This window comes from Mytilus edulis, chromosome 8 (assembly GCF_963676685.1).
Source record: "Mytilus edulis chromosome 8, xbMytEdul2.2, whole genome shotgun sequence".
NCBI classification, from domain to species: domain Eukaryota; kingdom Metazoa; phylum Mollusca; class Bivalvia; order Mytilida; family Mytilidae; genus Mytilus; species Mytilus edulis.
In genome coordinates this window covers 77,679,438-77,704,816 of record NC_092351.1, presented here as the reverse complement: position 1 = coordinate 77,704,816, position 25,379 = coordinate 77,679,438, and the positions used below count along the sequence as shown (strand labels likewise).

The 25,379-nt window shown below is 32.2% G+C and overlaps 1 protein-coding gene across 6 annotated transcripts; it reads right to left on the bottom strand.

Moving 5' to 3' along the window:
* Positions 1-302: 302 nt before the first annotated feature.
* On the bottom strand, positions 303-21,593 carry LOC139486323 (uncharacterized). Of its 6 annotated transcripts, none has more exons than XM_071271188.1 (6): positions 21,475-21,592; positions 14,663-14,719; positions 12,612-12,668; positions 4,381-4,491; positions 3,591-3,620; positions 303-1,230 (listed from the first exon to the last, which is right to left on the bottom strand). In XM_071271188.1, exons 2-6 carry the CDS (start codon positions 14,715-14,717, stop codon positions 434-436), a joined length of 1,050 nt encoding a protein of 349 aa, XP_071127289.1. In that variant the 5' UTR covers positions 14,718-14,719; positions 21,475-21,592; the 3' UTR covers positions 303-433. The 6 variants fall into 6 exon arrangements, with proteins under 6 accessions (XP_071127289.1, XP_071127288.1, XP_071127291.1 ...); XM_071271187.1 differs by lacking the exon at positions 21,475-21,592 and adding an exon at positions 17,220-17,343; XM_071271192.1 differs by lacking the exons at positions 303-1,230; positions 21,475-21,592 and adding exons at positions 2,246-2,361; positions 17,220-17,343.
* Between the last annotated feature and the right edge of the window lie 3,786 nt (positions 21,594-25,379).

Below are 25,379 nucleotides of genomic sequence, written 5' to 3'. Positions count from 1 at the left end.
TATTGGTATTGTTATAACATGAGCATCACGGCGATTGCCACGTGTGGAGCAGGATCTGACAACCATTCCGGAGCACCTGATATCACCCCTAGTGTTTGGTGGGGTTCATGTTGCTTATTCCTTCACTGTGTATGTTGTGTCATGTGTCCTATTGTTTGTCTATTTCACTTCTTTCATTTTTATTCGGACGTTGTTAGTTTATTTCCGATTTATGAGTTTGACTGTCCCTCTGGTATCTTTCGTTCCCCTTTTGGTTTCAGTGAACTTTATCCAACAATTATTTGTAAAAGTACGAAAAATGATAACTGTAGTTAAATTTGTATTCAATAGACAAAATAAATGCAAATACATTCTATTTTGACGGACTTCATACATATTGAACATGTACAAATCCGAATCTAGACAAACTGATTCATTTTCAATATCTTAATTTCTATTTTACATTAAAAAGAAAAGCCTTTCCGTCCGAGGCATTACACACAAACAGAACATTTTCGTTTTTGTCAAAATGAATTCCACTCGGTCTATTCATGCCATCTGAGGAAGTAAGAAATTCTTCATAACGATGACCATTTTCGGATACTACCAGCACATTGTCTGTCATCCCATTAGTCACATACACTGTCCCTCTCCTATCTGTTGTCACACGACGTAAATCTTGATAAGACACACTACTCTTCCATGTTATTTTTCCATCTAACGTGCAGCAGTAAATTGTATTGCAGTCTATACAAACCAGCCTGTTTCTGTCTACTATTATATCCTCGATATTCTCTGAAGGTAAAGGTAAAGTACGGATTACTTTACCTGTCAGGTCCATAATCTGTATTGCACAATGCACAATAACAACGTACAGGTTACTGTAAGCAGATGATACTCCGTAGCAGTTACCACTTGTTTTGATTGTACTTGTAATAGAACCTGTTGGTATATTAATTATCAGTATAATTTCGTCATTTCTACAGGATACTGCCAAAGTTTTACTATCGACCACTGCTAGATTATTTGGTGTATCGGGCAGAGGAATATGATCGATATCAGAACCGTCCGAATTACAATTAATAAGTTGGTTGTTCTTGTAGTCGGTTAACACTAATGTATTTCCTATTTTGATACAGTCGTAAATGTTCCCATTAATTGACATTTTAACGTATAACTGATGCAGCAAAATGACAGAACGAGGGAGGTAGAATTCGATAGGTGCTTGGGCGTAGGTGAATGGGGTTCTTCCTGAAATAGATTATGATCCATCGAATTTATTATTTGAACCAAAATTATTGACCTTTATTGAATTTTAATAAACTGCAGACACTATTGAATGTTGGTATATATCTTCTGTGGTGCACCACTTCAATCTGTGTGATAACATATAATTGGGAATAAGCGATTAATTTGTCAAAGAGATCCAAACCCGATCACAAGACCGTCACCGAGTCTATATCACATACCTTTGTTATATTTGTTTTCAGCATGTACTGGATATACACACTGGGAATAGTGTGTTGGTCGACTGAATCTACAATGTTCTAATTAAGTCATGTTCCAGATAAAAAATGGTACCACTACTATTTGTAACTGTTTGTTACAACACATATTGGTTAAATGTATATGTAAGAAAATATACGGGTATTTTGATATGATTTTTTTTCTCTTTCATTTCGTTCTCTTCTTACAACTAAGAGTTTGTTGAAGCAACTTATAGTAAACCACACACTACTAGGAGACTTAATATATTAATTCAAGTTGAAAACGAACATGCAATTTAATAATCGGTTCTGAAATAGGATTTCAAAAAACAGTTACTGCCATATACATGTATAAGCTTTCCAAAGGCTTGACTACGGTAAAAATATGATCAATGCATGCTAAGGATAGGCCTCTGTGTTGATGTACCTCAGATTTCAGAAGTTACTTGTAATAAATTAATGTATTTTTAATTTGTTCTGGTTTTGAAATTAGTTTAAAAATGCTGAAAAGCAAAAAAACAAAACAAATTAGCAGTCCAGCACAGTATGTTGATGCTGAAATGAACTGAAATGCCAAAATTATATTTGAATATTGATACTCAGGATAGTTCATGCTCTGTTTTTTTTTTTAGACTGACTGATACAGATTTATCGTATTCCATTGATAATTCCGCAAAAACTTCTTGGTCGTACAATTTCGTTAAGTAAACTATTATATGAAATAAGAACAAATTATGTACATATATTAAAATAAATCATAAATAAGCAAAGGCGTTAAATTTAGATTGAATAAGATTCAGATTTTAATTGGCAAAACAAAAGAAGAAGAATAAATCTTCACTATTTAGCAATAAAACATTGAACAGGTCTACACAGAGAGTTTAGAAGGCTGCATCTGCAACGAAAAAAACAATAGAGTTACACTGGTCACCTCATAATAGAAGAAATGGTGTCGTAACTCATGATAATCATAAAACCATCATAAGTCATGTCGCGTGTTTAAGATAAAAGTTATGCACAATGTCAAGTTTTTTTCTGATTACGCCATCAAGATAAATCCATTTGAAGTTGGAATTGTACAGATTGATAATTTAGTCTTAGATGAATAGTTATTTTTATAAGTTGTTATTGTCTTGAACTAGCTGTCTGTAACTATGAGTATTCTCATATCTATACTTAGTGTCTTCTAGTTGCTGTGATTTACAAATACACGGCCACTTTCACTCTGAGTTTTTGTTTGAATGTGTTTGTATTCGTATTCATTTATTTGTTTGTGGGGTGTCCTGCTAATATGTTTAACCTCAACATATTATGTATGTATGTGCAATTCCCTAGTTAAGTGCTTGTAATTCAGCGGTGGTCGTTTGTTGTTGCGTAACATATTTGCTTTTAGTTCATTATTTTGTACGTTATTTAGGCTGTTAATTTTCTCGTTTAAATTATATTTTTCGTTTTAGAATTTCGAAAGCTGACTATGCAGTATGGGCATTGATCGTTATTTACGACAAGCGGGGATCTACACATATAAAGTGTTGTGTTGGTTGGTTTTATGTGATCAGATCTACTCTTTATATGCGTTAGTAACACCAGTTACCGCACAAAAATAGCATACAACAGCTAAGTTGTGAACATATCATTGATTGTGCTTTGTCTTTTTGGTGAACAGATAAAAAGGTATCAAACATCGGTCTTCTTTTGTGTGACTCGTTCTGAACATGCATGTGAAATTTTTCATTTGACGTTAAGCAACCGACAATCAATTATTATGCCCCACGCAATTCATCTTGTCGGATGAAAAGAAGCACCAAAAATATGGTAGAATAAGCATAATACGCAGAATATAAGTATGCTAAGTTATGCATTAAAGCTAAACGAATATAATTGTAAACTAGGCAATATTTAAAGCTGGTAAAATGCATAGCATAAAGTAGTTAAAAGGGTATGATCTAAATGGAAAATACTGTAGCACAATATATCAAATATTAATTTGCACTGTACACTTATTGTCATTTCTATTCCATGACCTTAGAGTATTTTTGAACTGACTAAAATAAGCAATTATTAAAATATCATCAGGTAGCTCATTCCATAAAACAGCAGCTGTATATTAAAAAGAGAACTTACTATAGGTTAGTAGTCGAACTCGATGTATATCTACAATATTAGAAAATCTAAAATAACATTTACAACCGTTTAATACAACTGCATTTTTTAAATTGTGTGCAAATGGTGGTAAAAATTTACATAATACTTTAAAATATTCAATAGCCATGTTACGCATGCGTCTAATTTTTTCCCTTGTTTAATCTTTGCTCGTATATTAAGCAGTTCATAATTTGTAATAGTAATGTCTTCAAATATAAATCGAAAAGCTCTTTCTTGACTTTTTTCCAATCTAGTTTTACTGTTTTTGTTGCAAAATGCCTTGTCTAAGGACAAAAATCTAATAAGTTAAAATAATTTTTTTTTCAATTAAGTAAGGTAGCAGCCAGTGTACTTTAAATCATTTACTTGTTGAGATGCTTTACAACAAATATTTTTATCAGGATGATTAAATTTAGTTCATAGTCAATATGAGTACTTCATGTACTTAAAAAACCTATAATCTCATCACAAGATATTTTGCTGAGTGTATATTAAAAACAGGCTTTTTTGCTAAATGTTTTATTTCCAACTGCAGTGGCTTGAAATGTATAAGAATATGTCTGTATATAGTTAATATAGATCTCAACTAATTAATTCAAACAGCATTTTCAAGTGTACATCAAAATATTTCAAAACTATTGCTAGCATGTGTATCATATTTATGAAAATCTAAAACACGATAAAGAAATTCCATTCAACATGTCCAAGGGGAAATCATTGTCAGAAAGTTTCATAGTGTCTAGTGATTTAGCTATGAAGATATGTATACCTTCATTATCTGTACTCTTTTGTGCAACATTTACTACTTTAGGTATCAACTGTTCATGTGGACTGTCTGTTTTCTCTTCACGTTTGTCCATATCAGTCATTAGAAAATCAACTGTAATAGCAAATACAATAATAGAAATATTTTATGTGCCATTACAATAACATGATAACTTATTTTTGTATAAACTATTAGGTTCTTTATATATAGCTTCCTGCCAAGTGTTAAAATACAACAGTATATTGTTGACAATATATTGATGACAGATGGATGAAAACAAAACATCACACGCTTTAGCTTGCCTATAGAGATTGTTGCCACTTTATAGTAAGCTTAGATTGCAATATAATGAGAGAATGCAGTAAAGGGCCATGGGGCATACTAGATGATCTAAAGAAGTCAAGGAACAAGGATATAAAGGACGTTAATATCTCTTATTGGACACAGTAGTAACAACTTTTCCCCCTTTCTGTTCTTTTCAAATGTACGTTCAGTGCTTATGTATATTGAACAGTCCCCGGCGTATATACAAAATTTGTTCCTGGTATCTATGATAAGTTTATCCCCCAAATATATTTTTTTTACTTTTATATTGATCCCTCATTTCTATAATAAAAAAACAATAAAATATAAAGTAGAATTACTGAATAGTTTCTTTTTCAATTTCGATTCAACAGCATAGACAGTGTAAACTTTGATGACATTAATCCAAGTATACAGGAATAAGTCAAAGTCATGATTGTTTGTGTTCGTTAAGTTGTTAAATTAAAACTGATTTTTTTTAATTTTTAGATCATGATCATACCTCTGAAATATTGAAAGTGAACATCAAATCAAAAGCAGGCTACCATTGAATAATTCAGGCATTGCAATAGAATTTCCGTAAATAGTATTCAAGTTAAAAAGTAATTGTTAAATTTTATAGGAGGCTAAAATTTTCACAAAAATAATAACTTCGATTTTATTCAAAGGAGCTCCAGTCTAACAAGCTGATTAAATAATCTCAAAAATAAATTGTGACTTATATGTACAATATTAATCAAAATGTTCAGTGTTTCAAAAGAACTTTTTGCTAACTTGGCTATTTTTACCTTTACCTTAAGCTTAGTATATATTTATGGTGTCAGTTGAGTTAATAATGCAGTTAATTTTTTTTTGTATTAAATGACTGAATAAATAGCAAACAATACATCTTACAGGGCGATGCATTATATAATTATACATGGTATCATATATACAAAATATAATATATAACTAGTATAAATGGGTATAATATCACAAAAAAAAAATGCTATTTTTTTTATTAATATATATATATAGTAGCTTATAACGCAACTTAATAAATTTTAAAGAAAATGAGACCTTTGTTTTGTTTTGTAAATTAATTTGATATAATTATTATAAAAGAATTTCTATAGCCATCCTTGATAACCTTTTTAAAAAAGGAAATGTGTTCCAAAGTAAAAGTACACAAGTTTTCAATTGAATTGAAGTAGTTTTAGTCAAATTAAAGACAAGGCATACTAAAAGCACTTTAATATGGTTTAATTACCTAATTACATGTTTTTACAGGTAGAAAGAAAGCAGTATTTTCTTTAACTTGTTAACTTTTCTAGTGTATTCGAAAAGCTCTGTTATTTTAGTTAAACATGATCTTGCAATTCTTAATACATTTTATTTAAAAATTAATACCTTTGACCAGGTGTGATCTTATTAATGAGTTTACCCTAAGTAGTACGGCGGCTTTGTGAAAAATTGTGAACATCCTGCTACAAGCATGAAATTTGGCATAGACCTTCCTCAACTATTACTCTTTTATTTCAAATAGTGAGGCATTAGAAAAAAATGTACTTCCGGTAAAATTCAAAACGGCGAACATCATATTTAAATCAGCCCACTATCGAAGGCTTGTATGTGAAAAGGTGTTATAATCATACTACTATCATATTATTTGGTACAAACCTTTGTTTTGTTACTACTTTTTGATATACAATATAGATTAAATGTCTTCAAAAAACCTACTTCCGGAAACATCTAATATGGTGGACATTTTACTAAAATAAGCTTACTTTTTAGGGACGGTAATTGAAATGTGTTTTAACTTATTGCTTCTATCATTACATTGGGCAGGAACCTGTCTTTGGTGCTTCTCATGGAAACAATGCATAAGAAATCTTTCTTTAAAACCCCTTCTTCCGGTATTATCCAAAATTGCGGACATAGAAATATCAATTCATAATGAAAATATTGAACTTTTTGTCAAAATGTAAAGAAAATGTTGTTTTTTGTGCTGGTCATTAAACTTTTGGCATTACGTTATCCTCAAAATCCCTAATTCTATTCTGTTGTAAATGTTTAAATACAAAGTTGACACTTCCGGTAAAAAAAAATGGTGTAAATTTCAAAGATGAGTCCTTAATCCATTTCTTCGATGTAGGGTTTTGGATAGATTGATTAAAACAAAATAAATTCACTATAATACGTAAACATTTTTAAAACTACTACTATTTTGCCAAAAATACCTGTTTATTCACAGTCAACACCACATGAACACATAGCAGTGCACGGGAGACCCGATTTTCCACATTAACAACGACCGCGACATCCTTTCTTATATCCACAATGTACAAGCTTCTGACAAAATGATGAGGCCTCAGAAAGAGTTTTTTCAAGGGATCATTTTTGTCTCTTCGCCATCCATTAGCGCTTGGATTGGGTAACATAAGAGCCAATTCCAAGCTCGTCCCCCAAAACACCTGCCTTAGTATATTGCACGTTTTTCATGCTGGGAAAGACTAGACCAAATTGAGGGAATAGCCTTATTCAACCTTCTTTTTTGCGCAAATAGTTATTTTCTTGCTTCGTTAACGATGTTAACCAAATCTGTTATCTTGTGCGATCTTACAGTAAAACCCCGGTGATTAAGGTTGATCACATCTTCAAATGCCATCAATGTCTCACACGCAGTCTTTTTTCTTTTCAAGCAAAGAGAGAACTGTATCACAACCGGTTAAGGCATGGATCACAATAAGTGTGTGTGATCACTCAGTGCCTAGTGAATTTGAAAGGTCGTTGATAGATATTAATTAAAGTTTGTTGCCCTCCCAAACACAATCCATAGTTCGTCTACCCCTATGTCACGGAAAAGCGAAACAGTAATGACAGCATCATCAGTAACGACTGTTCGAGTCATGACTCGTTTAAGTTCATGCACCATGATTCTAGTGTCTGCCTGCTAATATGAACGTGGTGCTAAACTTGAAAGACATCACGAGTTGGATAAGATAGAATATCCTGAGCATTTGTTGCTACAACTTCCATGCGCGTCCGCGAATTCATCCACTTGTGTTACAGTTTCAAGGTATTTTATTGAGGTAAGGACATAATACACAATCAGCATACTCGTTAGGACGCAAATACATATTTATTCACAATCGGAGAGCTCATTTTCCACATTTACAAAGACTGGTATTATTTCTTACATCCATATTGTACAAGCTCCTGATAAGATGAAGAGGCCTCACTAAGATGTGTCCAAAAGGGTTCCCATGGATCATATTTGTTCCTTCGGCATTCATAAGCGTCTCTACTAGTTAGCATGAAAACCAATTCCAAGCGTGTTACTCATTCATACCCGCCATGCCATATAGCACGCTTTACATGATGAAAAAGACTAGACCGAGTCGTGGGAAAAGCCTCAATAAGTCTTTTCTCTTCCAAAAACGCATGTTTTCTTGCTTAATGCTAAAGTCACATATTCAAACGCCATCCATGTCACAAACGCAGTTCCTTTTCCAGCAAGCGTGTAATCTCTCAATTCCTAGTGCATTTGAAAGGTCATGTATATATATATATATATATCTAAAGTTTTTCCCACTTCCAAATGCAAACCAAATTTCGTCTGCACCTATGTCACGGAATAGCGAAAGTGCAATAACATCAGTTTCGAATGTTCGAGCCATGTCTAAGTTAAGTCTGTGTTTCACTGCATCAGACACATCCATCTTGATTCTGATGGTTACTAATGATGCTGTAATTACTGTTTCACTATTCCGTGACATTGGGGTAGACGAACTATGGATTGTGATTGGGACGGCAAAAAACTTTCGATTATAATCTAACAATGGCCTTTCAAATGTACCAGGCAATGAGTGATCACACACACTTATTGTGATCAATGCCTTTACCGGTTGTGATACGGTTCTTTCTTTGCTTGAAAATATAAAGACTGCGTGAGAGAAATTGATGGCATTTGAAGATGTGATCAACCTTAATCATAAACATGACTTTAACATAAAGAATGATGTTTGATCAACATAACTCATCGGGGTTTTACTGAAAGATCGCACAAACTTATCAGATGGAGTAAACATGGTTAACGAAGCAAGAAAATAACTATTTACACAAAATGGAAGGCTAATTTAAGCTATTTCCTCAACTTGGTGTAGTCTTTTCCAGCATGTAAAACGTGCAATATACTTAGGCAGGTGTTTAGGTGGACCAGCTTGGAATTGGCTCTTATGTTACCCAGTCCAGGCGATGATGGATGGCGAAGGGACGAAGAGGATCCTTTTTAAAAACTTTTTCTGAGGCCTCATCATTTTGTCAGAACCTTGTACATTATGGATGTAAGAAAGGATGTTGTGGTCGTTGTTAATGTGAAAACATTCATTTTCTTTACATTTGAAAAAAAGTTCAATATTTAAATAGTGAATTGATATTTCTATGTCCGCCATTTTGGATATTACCGGAAGTAGGGGTTTTAAGGACAGATTTCGTATTCATTGTATCCATGAGAAGCACCAAAGAAAGGTTCCTGTACAATGTAATGATAGTAGCAATACGTTTAAACACATTTCAATTACCCTCCCTTAAAAGAAGTTTATTTTAGAACTATGTCCGCCATGTTGGATTTTACCGAAAGTAGGGTTTTTGAAGACATCTTATATATATAGTATATCCAAAAGTAGTACATAACAAAGATTTGTACCCAATATTATGATAGTTATATGATACTAACACCTTTTCAAATACTAGCCTTCGATATTAGGCTGATTTAAGTATGAAGTCCGCCATTTTGGATTTTACCGGAGGTGAGACATTTTTTTCAAATGCCTCCCTGTCTGAAATAAAAGAGTAATAGTTGAGGAAGGTCAATGCCAAAGTTCATGCTTGTAGCAGGATGTGCACAATCCGTCTGAAATATGCTTGTAGCCACCGGACTAAAGCAGAGGTAATACTTTAAACTTCACCACTAGACTGAAGAACCATTTTATTATTTTTTTTTAATTTAATCCATTTTTATAAGTTATCTTTAACATGTTTAATATAAAAAAGATTATCCAAAATTATGATAATTGTTATATTTCTAAAATAATGTTAAACAATCTATTGATTTTATGGACTGTTGTTATATATTTCAGTTAAAAAGATTATTTGTAACAGTTAAAAGTAGACGTTATTTCGTCTAGTATGGTTCAGATTGGTCGAGTATTGTTTATACCTTTGGTAAATATGTATAGGAAGATGTGGTATGAGTGCCACTGAGACAACTGTCCATCAAAATAACTATTAATAAAGGAAACAATTTTAGGTCTAGGTACGACCTTCAACACGTAGCCTAGGCTCACACCGAACAACAAGCTATAAAGGGCCCCAAAATTACAAATGTAAAACCATTCATACGGGAAAATTAATGGTCTAATCTATATGAAAAAACGAGAAATGAGAAATATTTATAAATTACATAAACAAACGACAACTACTGTACATCAGTTTCATGACTTAGGACAGGTGCAAATACTTGCAGTTGGATTAAACATTTTTATGGTAACACACCTTCTCATTTTTACTGAGACTATAGCATATCATCACAACATAGAAAAACACACGATAACATATCAATTTGAAGGCTTACCTCAATAAAAAAAAACGTAGATAAACAAACTATGAACGAATAAATTTGAGATGAGATACCTTAATTCATAAAATATTGTTCAGAATGGGTTTAAAAATAGGTCGAGAACATGGTCGAGATTAGGTTAAGACTGTTTGAGACTGGTCGAGTAATAGTTTAGACTATTTTCAATGACAAAGATAAGGGTCAAGTACTATTCGGTAGGGTTCAGACTGTGGTCAATTAATGTCAATTAAAAGTCAGACCAATTCAGACTGGTAAAAATCAGTACTAGTTTGTAGTGTATGACATTACAGAGTTATGGAACTTTATTCGTTGAACAATTATTGAACATGGCAATTTAATGAATTTTATTAGTTCAAAAATTCAAGACCATAAACTTAGTTTATCTTGAGATAATTAAATTAGTGCCCAAATTGTGAATATTTCTTTATGTAGATATATAGGAAGATGTGACGTGAGTGCCAATGAGACAACTCTCCATCCAAATAACAATTTAAAAAAGTTAACCATTATAGGTCAATGTACGGACTTCAACACGGAGCCTGAGCTCACACCGAACAACAAGCTATAAAAGGGCCCCAAAATTATAATGTAAAACCATTCAAACGGGAAAACCAACGGTCTAATCTATATAAAAAAACAAGAAACAAGAAACACGTATAAATTACATATGAAATAAACGACAACTACTGTACATCAGATTCCTGACTTAGGACAGGTGCAAACATTTGCAGCGGGATTAAAGGTTTTTATGGTACCAAACCTTCTCCTTTTTTCTTGAACAATAGCATAACACCACAACATAGAAAAACACACGATAAAATATCAATTGGCAGGCTTAACTCAATCAAAAAACGTAAATTAATACACTATGAACGAATACATTTGATCTGCGATATCTGATTGCAAATGAAAATGGTTTATTCACCTTCCTGAGAATCCATTACTCCGCTTTCACTTTCCGTATCTGCTTAAAAAAGGAATTTCGAGGGACATTGTTAAATGACATTTTTTTTTATTCTAAGCAATGCACCAAAAGTTACAATTTACTTGTAATTTGAAAAATCAATCTTTAGACAACTGTCACAAAAATCATTGGCTGATGTTATAAGTTATACCAAATCCGAAATAGATAATATAGCAAATCTACAATTTTCTTTTAAAATTGCACGTACACATTCAAGACACAAAGATTTAAGTAGTGAAGCTCATTACAGCAGTTGTCTCAGCTAGTCATTGCGAAATAACTCGTATTTAAATGTAATATTTATGAATGTGACCTACCGAATCAGACTATTTACCTGATTTGTTATAACATGAACATCAAGACGGGTGCCACATGTGGAGCAGGATCTGCTTACCCTTCCGGAGCACCTGAGATCACCCTTGTTTTTGGTGGGGTTCGTGTTGCTTATTATTTAGTTGTCTATGTTGTGTCATGTGTTCTATTGTTTGTTTGTTTGTCTTTTTTATTTTGAGCCATCGCCTAGTCAGTTTGTTTTCGATTTATGAGTTTGACTGTCCCTCTAGTTTCTGTCGTCCATCATCTTGTATGACATGAATATCACTCTTACGTTAGTATTATCCATAAGTTAGGACCCCTTCAAAAGATTGATAACGTTGAAGTTTATTAATTTTATCTGAAAATATTTAGTTTAAAAATACAAAAGACGAGTTTAATTGTACGTGTTCTGAAACTGTAGATGCATGCTTTTCTAATATTGTATCGCCAGAAAATAAAGTCAACGTAAATGTAACGTTATTTATATATTTTTTTCTGTTGACTGAAAGTGTCGCATGTATATGTATATCGTTATATTAAAAGTATTGCTGTATTGTTTCGAATTGTTTCTATCGTTTTTCCGTATTATCCCTTTCCATTTTGATGAAATAGGATTTCATCATAAATAATTTTTATCATGAAACTTTGGTGAATTGTTTATACCTATTTTGACATAGATTCCGTTTCGATTTAAAAAATTCTAATGTTAAGATTTTGAAGTATTGCAACTTTATTCATTAAAAGTTGGGTTTTTCCAATTTCTGGAAAATGACTAATAAAAAATGTTTTCTTATAATTTTAGTGTCTTGTTTTATCTATGGAAATAAGATCGTGTTCTGTTAATTTTTTTTTGTTTTAAAAAAATTAATTGATGTAACTTGGCAGAGTTTTTGAACTTTATTCGATGAAAAATCATCATTTAATGTCACTATCCACATTTCACACTTAAGATATGGCCGTAAACTTAATTAATTTTGAGGTAACCTATTATATAGTACCAAATTGATATATATTCCTAATTCATGTATTCACCTTCGTGAGAATCTATTTCTCTATGCTCTGTAAGTTTTCTGCATTCACTTGCAATCTCTGCATGTAAAGAAAAAGGAAATTGTCAAATGACAGTGGTTGTGTTATAACAAATCTCTGAAAAATTGATGTAAAAATTTACATTTTTCTAAATACATGTGAACTAAAAACTATTCGTGTGCATTAATTTAAATCGTTAAGGTACATTCAAGACGTTTAAAGTCAAGTAATGACAGCTCCATGCATCAGCTGATCATTTCGGAAACATATTGTATACTTGATATGCAAACTCATATAAAAGAATCTTACAAGGACTATAAGTTTTATTTGAACGAAATAGGTTAAAATTAATTTCGGTCTTACTTTAGTAATATCTATCTTTAAGATATTCTAACAAATTACTAACGTTGCACTTAAGTTATTGTATTTGACCATATTTATTTAAAACAAAATGTAAAAGACGACGTTGATTGGTCGTGTTCAAAACTGTACACATACGGTTTTAAAAGTTTTATTGCAAGCAGAAACAGTGCAAGGGACGTCAATATAACGTCATAGTTTTATTTATATTGACTGAAAGTGTCGCCTGTGTATGTGCATTGTTATATTGATATTATTTTATATACAAAAGTCATATGGACACGCATGGTACAACAATTTTATTTCTATTAAATAAGAGTGTCGCTTGTGTATATGCATTGTTATATTATTATGATATTTTATACAAAAGTCATATGGACATTCATGGTACAACAATCTATCGATGTCTATATTTTTGCATTGGACTTCATAAAAATGTAAATGTAAACCATTTTGTACTTCATGGAAGATTTGTATCTATGCTATTTCGTACCTCACGGAAGATATGTGTGTATACCATTTCGTATCTCATGGAAGATTTGTATGTTAACCGTTTAGTACCTCATTTTAGGTTATTACGTATACCCTTTCACAGTTTGTGCACTATTTGTATGTATGCACTTTTAAACTTCGTTGTAGATTTACATGTGTTTCATTTCTTTGTTAAAATTGTCTCATTGACCTTTTGTTGTCAAATGGTAGAAGTTGCAACAAATGTAATTTTTTTAATTTAAAGCTCCTATATATATGATATATGAGATATACGATACGTAATAATGTGAAATATGTAGAACTTTATATTGATGACATTTATTTCAAGTATTAGCTAACGCTTTTTGCAATCATGAGTCTTTGTAAAATTTCCACGGCTGGGTACAATTTATTTATGTTATATTAAAAAAGTCATCTAAAAATGTTTTATATCTTAAAACTATAATTACGATTTTTACAAATAAATGATACGAAATGTTAGACATGTATATAGTCTAAAAGGTACAAAATGGTAGATGGAATTTGCCCATATGGTACAAAATGATTTTCGAATTGGTTAATGTTGGGTACGATGGTAATTTGGGATACGAAATGGTAATTTGGGGTACTAAATGGTAATTTGGGGTACTAAATGGCACTGGTACGAAATGGCAAAGGTACGAAATGACTTGCTACCGACAAGATCATGTTTCTATTGAGTGTTAATGGCGTCTTCAAATAAATCCAGTGGATGTGTAGTGATTGACATATTTGGCTTGGCTTCTTGATCTGTACACGTCCGTTTACAGGACGAGCTATCGTATACCGTTGTCGACAACATTACGGGCAATAACTCAGAAACACTTTCACCAATTATAATGGACCTTTGGTGTAACATTTAATTCTAGAAACGAATGATCCCTTTCAATATTTATGAACTTTAGGTTTTTCATTTCATATTGATAGAAATTATAATAGGATTTTATTTGTGTGGCTTGCTTATATCTATGGAAATAATCTCTTTTTCAAATTTCGGATAGGACATTGCAGAGTTTTGGAGCTATATTTGTTGAAAAAATCATCATAGAATTTTACTGTCCATATTTCCTACTTTAGACATTTACAGAATGTTATTCGTTCAAAAAACTATGCCATAAATTAGTTTCTCTTGAGAAAAGTAGATTAGTACGACAATACTAAATATATCTTAATTGTATAGTCACCATCATGAGAATTCATAGATCCTCTCTCTGCACGTTTTCCGCTTCCACTTGCCATCTCTGCATGAAAAGAGAAAGGACATTTTCAATTTACAAGGGTTATCTTTGTTATTTGCAATGCATCTGAAATAACTTGTAATTTGAAAAAAAATCGAAATATTAAACAAAAAACCTTGACTGATATAGTTGGTACTACCAAATATCTGATAAACTGTTGAAGCAAATTAACATTTTGTTAAGATATATTTTAACTTAAACTATTTGAGTGAATAAAATGTAATGTTAAGCTACATGCAAGACGTAAACAGTCAGTTGATGAAAGCTCAATACAGCTGTTGCCTCAGCTAGTCGTTCAGAAAAACATTTCGAAGAGTTGGTATGCATTGTAGCGCCTGTCCCAAGTCACAGAACTAGAAAAAAGTATGCATTTTTGTATAGGGGCCAGCTGAAGTACGCCTCCGGGTGCGGAAGTTTCTCGCTGTATTGAAGACCAATTGGTGGCCTTCGGCTGTTGCTTGCTCTTTGGTCGGTTTTTTTTTTACAAATTTCCCATTCCCATTCTCAATTTCATTATTTTATTAAACACATATGAATTATCTTTAATTTTGTTAAAATACATAGAAAATAATTTCACGCTTACTTTAGAAATACTACCTTAATACCCCCTCCCCTTTTCCCCTAAAAATAAACAATAAACGTTGCAGTTAAAGGAGTAGCCACGAAGGGTTAAAAACGGCCCTGTCACAGAAATTGTCGAAACTACTAAAAAAATATCATTTATTAGACCAAGTGTAGTTCAAAATGTGGTTACATGTATCATTAGCCTAGTAACCGTGTTTGTTAAATTGTCAAGGGCGTCAGCAAAAACTAAGGTACAATGGTATTACAGACATTTCCGCGAAACGTTATAATTGATTTCAGTAACTTTTAATCCTTTTAACATGTTTACTACAAAAATTAGTTTTACAAAATAATTCTTAAATCTCGTCGCTATAAGCACTCTAGTTAAATTGTGTATAAGTGGCCCAAATACTCGTTTTCTGCATTGCTATTCACGAAATAGAAATCGCAAAGACCATTTTAACAAACATAATTTTGTCACATATATTTAATTCAAAGTCATCAACAGATAAAGGATTATCAAACGTAAGCAATGCATGACTTAAAAAAATACAATAAAGAAGATGGGGTATGATTGCCAATAGAACAAATGTCCACAAGAGACCAAAAATGACACAGATATTAACAACTATAGGTCACCGTACAGCCTTCAACAATGAGTAAAGCCCATACCGCATAGTCAACGGCCCCGATATGACAATGTTAAACAATTCAAACGGAAAAACTAACGGCCTTATTTATATAAAAAAAATGAACGAAAAACAAATATGTAACAATTAAACAAACGACAACCACTGAATTAAAAGGTTTATAAGGGTATTTGAACACACCGCGCCATCTTATTTGTTTATGGATAGAAATAGATATAGGAAGATGTGGTGTGAGTGCCAATGAGACAACCCTTCATCCAAATAACAATTTAAAAAAGTAAACCATTCTAGGTCAATGTACGGCCTTCAACACGGAGCCTTGGCTCACACCGAACAACAAGCTATAAAGGGCCCCAAAATTACTAGTGTAAAACCATTAAAACGGGAAAACCAACGGTCTAATCTATATAAAAAACAAGAAACCAGAAAATATGTCTAAATTACATAAATGAACGACAACTTCTGTACATCAGATTAGTATGTTTAGTGCAACTTTGACATATATCATTGATGTTAGTTGAACGATATGAATAAGCTGTTTTCACAACTTTGTGCCAATTCCGATTTGGTGTTAAATTTCACAATTGTTTAGTAATAAAAAAATGTTACTTGGTCAGCTGTTAAGATTTTATCTTCATAAAGTTTATCGGATATTGGATCCAATGTTTAATATAATTTTTCCTATCTTCGTTGGTGTTTCTTTTATAAAAGAAAATTTAAGTGTCCGTACGGTCCATCCTTAAAAACATTAAATTAAATTGTAAGAAGGAGCGATCAAAAGATTGTAAACTAATCACTTCTTAAGAATATTTTATTTAAAAGTTGTTAAAAACTCACTCATGTGACATATGAAGCCATTCGACTGAAACATTTCAAATTACCATTTAAATAAATTATCACCTTTTATACGGTTATTGCTGATGCCTATCCAATCTTTGTACAATCAGATGATAGATTTTCTGTCATAATAGTATCGCGTGAAGAGTTCAAGGTAAACAAATGAGTGTTTACCGCACAGGCACAAGGTACTTTACTTGCATTTTCCGTAATATGCCGCTTTCTAGGCTGTCAACCCCACTAAAACTTGTAATATCGAAAACCTAAATTGATTTATGATCATTTATCTTTGAAGAGACATGGACTGTGGATATGCGCTAAAAGTCTTATGTTAAGATTTTTACAGAAAACTATCATTAAACCTTAAATTTTAATGTGCCTGCCTGAAAGTTTTTCATTAAATCAATTAACTTTTATTCCTACAAAACGAAGAAGTAAATATTGGTACTCACATTTTATTTCAGTGTGTAAACAATCGTTGCTTTAATTGATTTATTGATGTAGTACACAATAACACAATGTGTAACAGTGAAAACATCCGGCATCAACATAACAGTGTAATGATATTAATATGACCGTCGCAGGTGACTGCACATGTTAAAAGCATTTAAATATCAAATACTCAGAATTTCGTTTTAATTTCTTCTATAAAAGGTTTAAACAAAAAATTCAATGATACTTCATGAGTGTATTTCTTTCTAACCAAATTTTTATAAACGTTGTGTGCGTTTGTTTTATAGAATAATTATTTAAAGTTACGACAGAAGAATAAAAATGCATCGTTTAATAGGTGTTTCCTGACACTTTTTGATCCTGTTTGAACTGTCAAAAAGCTGGTTATCAAACTCACTACGCGGGAAAATAGCTTCTGTAGTGGATGTTTTATACACAGATGACATCGATCTACTGTGCATATATTATTCTAGCTGAATGTAATCATGACGATTGTGATGATTAAGTCTTTGTATTGAAAATAGCAGCAATGAAAGAAATGAGATCAATACCTAAATTTTAAATAATTTGTATTTGAGTTGTAAACATATGTGTAGATAATTGATTCAATGTTATATTAAGGAAAAAATATAGTATTTATACTAACAAACGGCAAACGACATCCTTTAGACACATTTTCAGCAAGTGTATAGTTTTGTCAAAGTGTGTGCAGACTTTCAAAACGTGTGTATGAAACAAATGCTATATACGTGTGCTCTCTGAACCGTTTTTATAATGTATGTAAGCACAAACTGCACTCATTACATTTTGAATATTATAAAAAACAGTCATCGTTCTATTCTGTACGTGCAGTACTTAAGCTGCTTCTCACAACGCGATTTTTGCACATTAATGTTTAACCTATTTATTTTCAAGTAATTATATTTTTTTTGGATTGGCGTAAAAAACAGAAAATAACAAAAGTTCAAAAAACCTCTTTCGAATTTTCAGCTCATTACAGAATTGAAAAACATATTTTATTCAAAATGCATTTTATGTAAATCACTGTTTTGTTTTAAGTGTGTTAATTCGTTTTGTAAAATTATGGATCGACATTGTTTAACTCGTTCAGTTTGGTGTATTTATATTTCAAAAAACAGTTCAGTTAACCAATGGTTGTTAGTTACTAGTTATGGTCCTGGCTATATATAACTACTGAAGCTCAGTCGAATATTTCTGTCGTATACCGTAACACGGTTGTCAGTAGGATAACTGAAACATCAAGTTACAATCTTCACGTGTGAACTGTAGACATGTAGAAAACAAGAGGCTCTCAAGAGCCTGAATCGCGCATAAGGTAAACCATGCCCAATAATATTGTGAATCTGTGCCAAACTTTTCACCGGTGATATCTGTATAAGAGGACGACTATTTAATATTCTCGGAAGGGGTTGGGGTTGGGGGAGGAGGATGATATTCTAAATTTTTATTTCTTGCTAAACCATTTTTTTTTTATTTTCGCGCAACCATTTATTTTCGATTTGTTTTTAAATCTAAATACTGCGTTGTTTGATATGGAGAATAGATTATTTTTTTCATGATTTGTCATGACAAAATGTCAAGGAATTCAAACTAGATCGCCAGTAGACTTGAGTTGTACTTAAACGAAAACAACATGAATGTGTCCCCAGTACATGGATGCCCCAGCCGCACTTACATAAATTTTTATGTTCTGTAGACCGTTAAAAAATGGGAGGTAATCTCTAATTAGGTATTAAAATTAGAAAGATCATAGCATTGGGAACATGTGTACTAAGTTTCAAGTTGGTTAGACTTCAACATCATCAAAAGCAACCTCGACCAAAAACTTTAATCTGAAGCGGGACAGAAAACGTAATGCCCATAAATGGAGCATAAAAATCTAGCATGACAGACAGCAACCAAAAAAAACCACATAATTATAGTTTTAAGACAGTCAAATAAATAATGTGGTTGTGTAAATCATGATTTTGGTCACTCATCACTCCAACACTATACATCTGTACAACAAAAAGAGGAATACCATTTAAAAGTTTGCTGTGATTGGATTGAATCAATTCCATCAGCATGCAGGAAAATTAAAGTCAGATGGTTGGCTTGACCTATAAGATTGACAAGAAGCACAAATACAAAATGGAAAAAAACCACATTTACTGATATCTATTTGAAAGCCAATTACAGCACACAGGCAATGATTTTCTCCCAGAAAACAAAAAACAATCGTCAAAGAAATCAGATATTCCCAGTAATATCCTCAGTTTATTGGAAACAAATTTGAATTGAGTTATAACACAAAGACGTCATGTGCGTCATTATGGATTCAAATGTGTGGCCAAACATTATGGAGGATAACTTTACTTGATTATGCTGTTGTTGTGCATGTTACAATCTGCAGTTAAACTATCATTATATATTTATGTAACACTCAGAAACGTGTTCGACCCCCGGACATGTCCATTTGTCGTCAATGAACTCCGAAAACATGTTCAGTTGTAAAAGGAAGTAATTTATATAAAGCCCAATCGTGTCAACTTCTATTAAAAAAAAACACGCAAAAATATGTCCAATTTAACAAACGTGTGCATAAGAAGCCAAACTTTTTTCCGAAAGATGGACCGTGTCCTTATTTTTTTTAAAATCCAAACGTGTCCCCATATTACTTGTAATTGCATGCTCATTAAAAGATGACGTATACTCCTTTTAGTATTTATCATATTGACAATGAGGGTCGGTTAAAAACAAAGTGTTATGACAAAAAAGGTTATTTCAGCTCCTAATTGTGAACTTTCAAATGCTATGTACATGTATCAACATTTCAGAATCGCCTGCATACGGAGTATATATCTTAAAGATGATACGGAGCTCGGAACTTTTGATATTTAGCGTTTTTCCAAATGTAGTAACTACAATCTTGTCCCCTTTCCCCCGAATATGACCTATTGAATAAAACGTATTACCAGGTTTGTACTAAGATAAGTAGCAAAACGATTAGCATCTATGGAGCAGAATGCGCCTACTCTTCTGGAGCATTACTAGATTTAGTGGGGATCTTGTTGCTCAATCTGAAGTTTTCTATGTTGTGTTTTGTGTTATGTTGTTTGTCCTTTGCGGCGAAAGGTGTATGAGGATTGTTGAACACACCACGTCATCATATTTGTTTTTGGATAGAAAGTCCGTATTCACTAAAACACAGACACTTTTAATTTTTTGCAAAGGAGTAAAAAATAAAAACACAGATAAAGCTAAGCAATGTGTATAAATAAACTCATCATAGATACCAGGACTAAATTTAGTATATAAGCCAGACGTGCGTTTCGTTTACAAAAGACTCATCAGTGACGCTCGAATCCAAAAAAGTTTAAAAGGCCAAATAAAGTACGAAGTTGAAGAGCATTGAGGACCTAAATACTGTAAAATTTTGCCAAATACAGCTGAGGTAATCTATACCTGAGGTAGGAAAAACAGTGCATAGCATTAAATGTACTTCAATAGCCATATAGCATATTAGTATAATAATAAATGATTGAAACTATCCACGTCTTAAGGTAGATTAATAGTATACCGCCATCTTGGATTGTACAATCACAGTACAAAATCTGTCTAGATATTTGCTCAAATCTGCAAATTTGGAGATAGATTTGCAATTTAATGGCTAGACTGTTTATTTATATAAAGAAAACATGGTGATTTATTATATTATTCAAAATATATAAATAAAAAAAAAAATTGTTTGATTTTAGAATCATTTTGTCAAATAAGCCATTTAAGGGCAGATAACTCTTTTAGTAAAAAAATTTAGACTGGTCTAATAGGATTTTTTTTAATTTTAATTGTAGCAAGAAAATGACCAGGTGTGTCGGTTTGGGTTTTCAAATGTTTGGTCGCGACCATCAATTAAGAGACATTAATTGCATCTAGTTTTGTTGAATTGGTACCGTTTGATGTACTAAGAGTAACCCGAGGTTATGGCTGTGGTGTACAAGTCAGAGAACTTGGTTTGATCTTCTTCTATACTAATTATAAAGGCACACAGGTATATGCATATGTGAGGTAGATTAGTTTAATTCCTGTCCTCGTTGTTCAAAATTATAAAAACAGTTTGAAGAACGATGACCAATGACCATTACAGAAACTATCATTAAAACTTGATTTTCACTGTGTCTGAAATTTTATGCTTTTCATTAAATCAATTCAATTTTATTCCTACAAAAAGAAGAAGTAAATAATGATACTCACGTTTTATTTAAGTGTGTAAACTACCGTTGCTTTAATCGGTTTATTGATGTCATACACAATAACACAATGTTTTACAGTAAAAACATCCGGCATCAACATAACAGTGTAATGATTAGTATGCACGTCAAGGGTAACTGCACATTTGAAAAGCATCACAATTAAATACCCAACATTTCAATTTAAATTTCTTCCTTTAAGGTCAAATGCCAACATATCTTTTTTTAACGATATAGTGTGCATTTCTTTATAACTAAAGTACAACACTGTGGGTTGTTTGTTTTACTTGTAGATTATTAAACGTTATAAAAGAAGATTACAAATGCATCGTTTAATCGGTGTTTACTGACCCTGTTGGATCCTGTTTGAACTGTCAAAAAGTTGGTATTCAAACTTACTACGCGAGAGAATGTTTATACACAGTTGACATCGATCTTTTGTGCATATATAATTTAAGATGAATGTTATAATGAAGATAGTATTGATTTAGCCTTTGTATTGAAAAACACCAGCAGTGAAAGAAAGGAGGGCAATACATAAATTTGTGAAATTTGTAATATTGTTTTGAGTTATTACAATAAGGAACATACCTATAGTTTTCTTAGGCCGAATCAATATTTTATTCCGAGGAACACATATGTGTAAATAATTGATTCATTGTTATAGTTGGAGAGAAATACAGTATTAATACTAACAAACGGCAAACGATAATTGTAGACACATTGTCAGCGAGTGTATAGTTTTGTCAAAGTTTATGCAGACTTTCCAAACATGTGTATGAAACAAAAGCTATAAACGTGTGGTCTCTGAACCGTTTGTATGCTGTATAAAAGCAAAAAATGCTCTCATTACATTTTGAATATTATAAAAATGGTCAGCGATCTATTCTCTACGTGCGGTACTAAAAATGCTTCCCACAACGCGATTTTTGCACATTGATGTTTAACATATTTATCTTCAAGTAATTTAGATATTTTCTAATTGGCATAAAAACCAGAAAATAAAAAAAATAAAATAAAACTCTTTCGAATTTTTCAGCATGTTGAATCTCATTACAGACTTTAGAAATATATGATTCAAAATGCTTTTTATGTAAAATCACCTGTTCTGTTATAAGTATGTTAATTCGTTTTGAAAAATTATGGATCGACATTGTATAACTTGTTGAATTTGGTGTATTTATATTTCAAAAAACGGTTCAGTTAACCGATGGTTGTTATTTACTAGTTATTATCCTTCCTATATCTATCTACTGAAGCTCAGTCGAAAATTTCTGTCGTATACAGTAACACGGCTGTCAGTCGGATAACTGAGGACATCAAGTTGCAATCTTGACGTGCGAATTGTAGACATGTATAGAAAACTAGAGGCGCTCTTAATAGCTTGAATCGTGCATTAAGTAAGCCATGTCCTTTAACATTGTGAATCTGTGCCCAAAATGTCAACATTGATGGGTGTATAAGAGGGCATTTTTTAATATTATCAGAGGAAGTTGAAGTTTGGGGAGGATAATAGTATTTTAAAGTTTTATTTCTTGCTAAATCATTGTTTTTTTTCGCGCTACCATTTATTTTCGAGATTTTTTTAAAATCTAAATACTGTGTTATTCTGTATTATGGACAATTTATTATGTTTTTCATGCTTGAATTGATACATTGATGAGTTTGTGCACTGGTATGGTCCTTGTACTTTGAAAATTCACACAGGTAACTACATTTACGCATGTTTTCATTATTCTTTGAGCTACTGATTTGATATTTGATGTAGCTTTATCATGACCAGGAATAGGTTAAGTTTGAATGTTGTTCCAGTTTGATGTTTATTACCTCTAAGGTATTTTACTGTAATGGCAATTCCCTTCGCATCCCCTAGTTTTAAGCATTTTCTTTGCAACTTATTCCTTCTTGATCCACAAAACATTTAAAAGGAAAAAAAGCTGAAGTTTATAATTCGATTACTATGTCGAACACGATTATTCCATTGAACTAGAGATAAAGGATACAACAGATACAGTTAAGTCGGTCTCATATCTTGACTTACATCTAGAAATTGACAATGAGCGTCGATTGAAATCAAAACTTTACGACAAAAGAGATGATTTCAGCTTTCCAATTGTGAACTTTCAATTTCTTAGTAGCAACATTCCAGCAGCACCTGCATACGGTGTATATATCTCCCAATTGATACGATATTCCGGTGCTTGCATTTCCTATCATGATTTTCTTAATAGAGGGTTGTTGCTCACAGGAAAGCTATTAAATAAAGAGTTCCAAATGGTGAAGTTGAAATCATCCTTTCGTAAATTTTACAAACGCCGTTACGAGTTGGTTGACCGTTATGGAATAACCGTTTCAAAAATGATATCGGATATGTTCCTTACGTCGTAACTAGAATCCCCTTCCCTTTCATAAATGTGACCTACCGAATTAGACTTTTTACCGGATTTGTTATCTCATAAGCAACATAATGGGTGCCACATGGGGAGCAGGATCCGCTTACCCTTCCGGAGCACCTGATATCATCCCTTGTTTTTGGTGGGGTTCGTGTTGTTTATTCTTTAGTTTTCTGTGTTGTGTCGTGTGTGCTATTGTTTTTCTGTTTGTCCTTTTCATTTTTTGCCATGGCGTTGTCGGTTTATTTCGATTTGTTAGTTTGCCTGTCCCTCTGGTATCGTTTGTCCCTATTTTATGAAGAATAGGTTCCTTTTATTTGTAAAACTGGAATCAATCCTTTATTTAAGAGATAACTGTATTGTATTTGAAGCTTTGCGGACGTCCATCGGTATTTTTATTGTCGCAAATTTAGTTTACCGGGCGTTTTCTGGCTTCTGTGCCGCTTCGGAATGTAATAAAATTTAATAAAAAGAAGATTTTTAGGTGCAATTATTGTAGAAATTACATGTCAATACATTCAGCAATTCAAAAATGTCGGCTTCCTTAGTAACAGACAAGGAGATAGAGAATTTTACGCTAACTTTCATCCAGTCTGAACCATTGATACAAAAAAATTGCATTAGAATTCAGAATTTACAATATATATCATAGTCATACAATTGATTAGTTGTTTATTGTATGTCCAAGGGCAAATGTTTAATTCATGTTCATCGGGAGATTGTTTGATTTATTAACCTCTTCTAAAAGCTGAATTTTTATAAAGTTTTTCAAAAGACTTTTCTGCATATAATGATAAAATAAGAAAATGGGGATGGGAATAATTGCCAACTTTTCAGCAATGTATTTCTTAAAGAAGATCCTTGTTCATTATTTCTTGAAAAAGATTGGTTTCAGAAGTGAAAACAAGTTGTTTCCATTAAAAAATTGGAAAATAATTCATTGAGTTTTCAACATAGTTCTATATTTCTGCATGTTTTACGATGAAGATAACTATTTTTCCCATACGAACAATAGAACTCTAACCATTCCCCAAAGCAACTTACAAAAAAAAATGTGCCTAAGAAAACTAATGGTCACCAAATGGATTGACAAAAATGGGCATAATTCATCCAGTCCACAAAAATTAATGCCCTGACATGATAAAATGTGAAGGTTAAAACAAGATCACAAATAAACTTAACTTAAAACGATGAACAAATATCAAGTTTGACAGATAGCAACAAAAAATAACAACGGAATTATAGTCTTTAAAAGATAGTCACATTAATAATGTGGATTTGTAAGTTATGGTTTTGGTCACTCATCACTTTAACACTACATGTATACACCTGTACAACAAAAAACAGGAATAAAATGTAAAAGTCTGTTGTTAATGGCTTGATTTGATAAATTTGGATTGCTTAAAATCAATCCCAACAACATGCAGGAAATTAATGTGCTTAGTCAGATGATTGGATTGACTGATAAGATTGACAAGACGCACAAATACGAAAAGAAAGAAGACACACAGTTACT